The following is a 5966-nucleotide window of genomic DNA, read 5'->3' on the forward strand; positions in this document are numbered from 1 at the left end:
AGGTGTCCTTCTTCCTCTTTTCCCCTTGTTTAACTCCATTATCATCATTAGAGCCACATGCAAAGCCCAGCTCTGAAATACTCTGTGATTTGTGCCTGGGTGTATGTGGGCCTGACCACATGGGATATGACAAATAGGTCGAGAATACAATTTTTTTATATAGTTAGAAGAAGAAATGCTTGTATTATATTGATGAAGAACCTAACATTCATCCAACACACTACTTGAACAATTTGTAAGGATGCCATAACACCCAAACAAATGAGATATTCACAAGAAAGCAAACAAATTTTTGTTAGAAGCAAAAAAATATATTTATTAAGAACATGAACATTTCCCAACAGTAGGATGTCACAGTCATCAACATAGTCAGAAGAGAAAAGTAGAAATTAAGGGAGAAGAGGCTAACACTGGAAAATAATGAAAGGCTACTATGCACCTTCCAGCTTCACAAACACCCATTTAAAAAATGGGTATTTAGAGATAAAGCCTTAGTCATGCACTCAATTTTTAGAATATAGATATCTTGGGGAAAGGAAGTTGCATCAAAATTTTCCTTACAAGTATCATATCAAAAGCAAACGTTGCTCAGCTGGAGATGTTCTAGCAGCAAGAAGAATAGCATCTTCTGTAGCAAGTTGGCCGGTAGCCACAGCATCCATAGCCAGAGCCGTATCCACAGCCATAGCTGGAACCATATCCACAGCCATAGCCAGTCCCATAACCACAGCCATAGCGAGAGCCGTATCCACAGCCATAGCCACTTCCATAGCCACAGCCATAGCCACAGCCATAGTAGGGGCCATAGCCACAGCCATAGCCACTTCCATAGCCACAGCCATAGTAGGGGCCATATCCGCAGCCATAGCCACTGCCATAGCCACAGGAGTTGCCGTAGTAGTTACAATACATGTTTTCAAGAGGAGAGATTTCAAGTGGGTTGCACAAGAAAGGTTCTGAAGTGGTAATGACTTCTACCTCTCTGAGACCTTTATATACTGACAGAAATTGGCAGGGCATACCATTTATTCTCTGATGTTGCCTAATTATTTAGTGAGTGTCATAATACTTTGTTATAGCAAAGATATTTCTCCAATGAGTCATTGAGTCATGAATCTAAAAATATAATGATATCCATTTCCAAAATTGCTATCACCAATTATACCATCTGATATAAGAAGGTTCTTAGGACATGAAGAGAATTTTTGCATCTTTTCTTCTTTACGAAATTGGAAGAATAGAGAGGATACATTTGTCTATTTCTTTAACCATCACAACTAATTGCCACTCTCCCCTACCCACCCATCACTTCCCCACTAAACCCTCAACATTTATGCCTCAAAACCAAGGAATCACTTCAAAATCTGAGAATGCAAATCCAAGGATATTCATGGGGTCCCTTATTGCTTAGAACATTGGAACAGTGTACTATTTGTGATTGTTTTTCATACATTTCCCTTTTCATACACCAAGCAAACTTAAATCCTGAAGAGGCATGGAGGCATTCCTTTTTTCCACATAATATATAGCTGTACAAGGATTTGAGATGTGGAGAATCTTAAAGCCTAACCATCTTAATGTAGATGAAGAAACAGAAAAACACAATTAGATCAACCATTTCATCACTTTTCTCCAATGCAGATTTGAACAGAATTTTTGCATTATGATATATGGATGTTCTTAGAACTTAATGAAGTATTTTCTCTTCTCCCATCACTACTCTTCCTTCCACGTTTAGCTCAGAAGATGAAGGCAGGTGGATGACTTTTAGGATGCTGACAGCAAAAAATTCAACTTCTCACACTTTCATGGAACAATGCAGCACAACAATAAATTTCATCCCCTAATTATGTGTACATTTCACTCTCCTCTTTCAAAGTTTTCAAAATTACTCATTTGCCAAAGTTCTCAAACTTCTATGAAAACTACCATCATAATTTTGGAAATATAAAACGTTTTCATTCTTCTCACTAAAAGGTATACCACATTTAATCTTTTCAACATATGAAAGAGGATTCTGAGTATCATTCCTTCTATAATACAATTAAAATTTTTCTTTTATCCTCAATTCATAGCTACAATCTTACTATTTATATGTCAAAACTCAGATCTGACAAGATTTCCTACATGATGACTTCCCTCATTGTTTGGAAGAATGTGGAGGAATGTAAAAAAAGTTGGGTCCTAAGCATGCAACTTTCCAGTATTCCAGATAGTCTGCCTCTAACTACTAGTTCTGGAATTCTGATATCAAGTTTATGACCAAAAAATAGAACCACAAACCCACACTGACTATTCCAAACAAATTATTCATTTTTATCTTTTTGCTCCACCACCCCAGAATCCATGGTTTTCTACCTTTGGGCTTTCCCATCTCCAAAATAATTTACCATAATAATACCATCAAGCCACTTATGTTATTTGCCTTGCTAAGCATTCCTTTAACACCTCACTGGACTTCACCCACTGAGGACAAACCATAAGAAATGTGCTGTCATAGAAACTGGAAATTTTGAAGATATATCACACGTGGTTCTTGTCTAAGCATCAATCACTTGCTAAATCAAGTGGCTCTCTCTAAAGAAGGGGATCTATTCCTCCCCTTATAGCCACTTTACATGTTAAAGCCAAACTTTAGGAGTCATCTTATTTCCACCTACAAGAAAATAATAAACAATGGAGCTATCAGTGTATCTGTCAGTGGTTCTGAGCACAGGCCATTTTTGCTCTCCTGGGTATATTGGGCAATGTCAGGAGACATTTTTGGTTCTCACAATTTAGCAGGTAGTACTATTGGTCCCAGGGATGCTGCTAACAAACTATCGTAAAATGTACAAAATAACAAACAAGCAAATCCCCCCAATAAAAACAATTGCCTTGTGAAGAATATCAATAGAGACAATGCCTAGAAGCCTCCTTTTGGTGATAGATCAAGTCCCTCACAAAAGACTTGTCTGAGTCCGAATTCATGGTCCTGCGGTGTGAACACATTTGTAAAGAGGAATTTTAAATATGTTATTAATTAAGGTGAGACTGAAGGGTTTAAGCGTGGGCTTTGATCCATTATGTCTTGAGTCCTTATGACGAGAGGAATGATCAGAATGACACAGAGGAGCATCGAGAGAGAGAGATCACCATGTGATGGAGGCAGAGGATGAGCCACCAACAAAATGCTACAGACTTGAAAATGCCTATACCCTGACATTGGCCTCTTAGCCTACAAACCTGTGAGATAATAAATTTCTGTTATTTAAACCAGCAAATCATAGGATATTTGTGATAGCAAGCCTGAAAAATAAAGAAATCCTGCATCTATAAATAAAATCAAGCATACCCATTCTTTTCATTCTACACGCAACATTCAAACTTTCTTTACCAAAGACAGTCAAAAAGGATAGGGAGAGAGAAAGGGAGATTTCTTTTCCTTATGCTATTTGACTAAATTTTATTTCAGCCCCCATTTTCATAATCAAGCTGGCTCTATATTTAAAAAATATTATCTACCAAAACTTTCATGAAATACAAGTTGGTAAGGAAAACAAACTTAGGAAGACCATTCCTTCTACCGTATGCTCAAATTTTGACAATAAGGAAATGATCTCCCTTTATTGAATGCCTTTTACAGGGATTTTTTAAAGATTTTGATTTCATTTTCAGAAAAATTTCATTATTGGGTATTTTTCCTTCAGTTGAGAAGTCTTTGCACTGATTTTTTTCTGATATTGGTCTCTGGCCTAATCTAATAAAGTTGGTATATTTTCATCCTTACAATAAGTATATAAAAATTAACTCCCCCCCTTTCCTTTCTTTCCTTTTCTGTCATTCTTGAAATAGAAAGCAGTATTATTTACTTCACAGTTTCCCTGGAATAAACATTTTCCCTCTTATTTATTGCCAATATATACTTTCAGACTACAAAATTCCTGGATTCTTGAAATATAATTCTATTTGAATCATGTGATTTCTAATACTTTCCCTTCAGATTTCTGAATTCTGGCCCACAAGACAAAAAAATCTCTATGTGCACACACTGAATAGCCAGTTCTGAGTAAAGTCTGGGGCATAATTAGCACTCAATCACATTTTTCAAAAAAAAAATTTATTGACTTTGATTACTAGTGCATCAATGTTGCTTCATCAATTATAACAAAGGTACCACACTAATCTAAGAAATTGGCAACAGGGAAAATTATGTGTGTGTGTATAGTGGGAGTTATATGGGAATTCCGTATATGATTGGTGCAATTTTTCTGTAAATGTCAATCTAAGACTACTCTATAAAAAAAAGTTCATTATTACAAAAAGAAAAGGATGGATTAACTCAAACACATGTTCATCAGTTAAGGTAAACTAGATCCTAGACTTTGCCTCACTCCGAAACTGACTTTGATGGCAGTGCATCTTCCTTCAAGTCTGCCACTTTGTGGGGTTTCCAAGTCCCAGAAACCTCAGAGTCAGACTCTATGCAGTCATTTTTGTCATTGAGATGAGACAGGGACAATTTCTCACCCATGACTGAAATATGACTATTACCAAATCAAAAAAGTCTTCTTGACATGTAACATTGAAATGTTCAACTTCTTGTTGGTCATGAGGATGTCAGAACCCATCAAAGCCCACACCCTCCATGTCAGAAAGTAAAGCAAATAGCTGGACCAGGCTTTTACTACACTGCCAAATCTGTACCCAATCCAAATGTAGCCAATATTAGGTGCTGACCTCCCTTGTTTCCATCTGAAAATGTGTGAAAACACCACACCATCACCAGAACCTAATGAACATGCTTGTTCATTTTGCACTTGCTCTTGTCTTTCTGAGTATTTCTTTGTACGTAGCACCTTTTTGTCATCAGATAATTGTTCAAATGTTGTACTTTTAAAATAATGTTCAGACCTGTCTCTACTACTTCAGTACATACTCTCCTTCCCATTAATCTCTTTTTCAGTTCATAGCAATATTTTCAAATTAATTGACCTCAGTTTGTTTTTACAGTTTTTAGCACTACTTGTTTAATTGTAAACACCCTGAAAGCAGTTAACTACTCATAATCTTTGTTCTGTAGAGACAATGCATGGTATGGAGCCTATTGAAAATAATCAAATATGTTTGCTCAATAAGTGAATTAAATTAATTTCCTCAACTTCAAAATATGCACACCAAGATGTATACATTTAAATCAATCCAGTTGAAATATTATGTTTCTCTTCTACCTTATACTTTTGATAGGTATTCATTCCCCATGCCTAGCACCCATGTATCATTCTAACTTATCAATAACCTTGAACTACGTCTTTAATTCACATCTCTTTCCAACACCCAGGCCCCATGTCCTATCCTTGTGACTTTAGTCATAACCCTCTGAATAAGTGTCCTCTTTCCTCTTTTATCCCTTGCAACTCCATTATAGTCATTAGAGCCACAAGCAAAACACAGCTCTAAAATACTCTGTAATTTGTCCCTGGGTATATGTGGGCCTGACAATGTGGGATATGACAAACAGGTGGAGAATACATTGTTTATGATATAATTGTAAGAAGAAACGCTTGTAGGATATTAATGAAGAACCTAATGTTCATTCAACAAGCGGCTTGTCCAATTTGCAAAGCTGCCATAACACCAGAAGAAAATAGATATTCACAAGAAAGCAAACAAATATTTTTTAGGGATAAAGAACTATATTTATTGAGAACATAAGAGTTTCCCAAATATACAGTGCCATAGGCATCCACAGACTCATAACAGAGAAGCAGAAATAATGGAAATCTGAGTAAAATGGGAAAATAATGAGAGGCTACTAAGCAGCCTCTGGCTTCATAAACATCCTTCTAAGAAAAGGGTATTAAAAGGTAAAGTCTAAGTCAAGCATGAAATTTTTTTAATATAGAAATCTTGTGTAGAGGGTCTTGCATCAGAATTGTCCTTAGAGGTAACATTTCAAAAGCAAATGGTGCTCAACTGATGATGTT

At 36.3% G+C, this 5966-nt stretch overlaps 1 protein-coding gene across 1 annotated transcript; it reads right to left on the reverse strand.

Annotated features, from left to right (window-relative positions):
* Positions 1–603: 603 nt before the first annotated feature.
* LOC101433670 (keratin-associated protein 21-1-like) lies at positions 604–912 on the reverse strand. Its single transcript, XM_004468639.2, has one exon. It carries the CDS (start codon positions 910–912, stop codon positions 604–606), a length of 309 nt encoding a protein of 102 aa, XP_004468696.2.
* Between the last annotated feature and the right edge of the window lie 5054 nt (positions 913–5966).

Source organism: Dasypus novemcinctus, chromosome 4 (genome assembly GCF_030445035.2).
Source record: "Dasypus novemcinctus isolate mDasNov1 chromosome 4, mDasNov1.1.hap2, whole genome shotgun sequence".
NCBI lineage: Eukaryota > Metazoa > Chordata > Mammalia > Cingulata > Dasypodidae > Dasypus > Dasypus novemcinctus.

Coding starts and splice junctions, on each gene's coding strand:
- LOC101433670 (XM_004468639.2), bottom strand. CDS start 912: ATGTATTGTAACTACTACGGCAACTCCTGTGGCTATGGCAGTGGCTAT.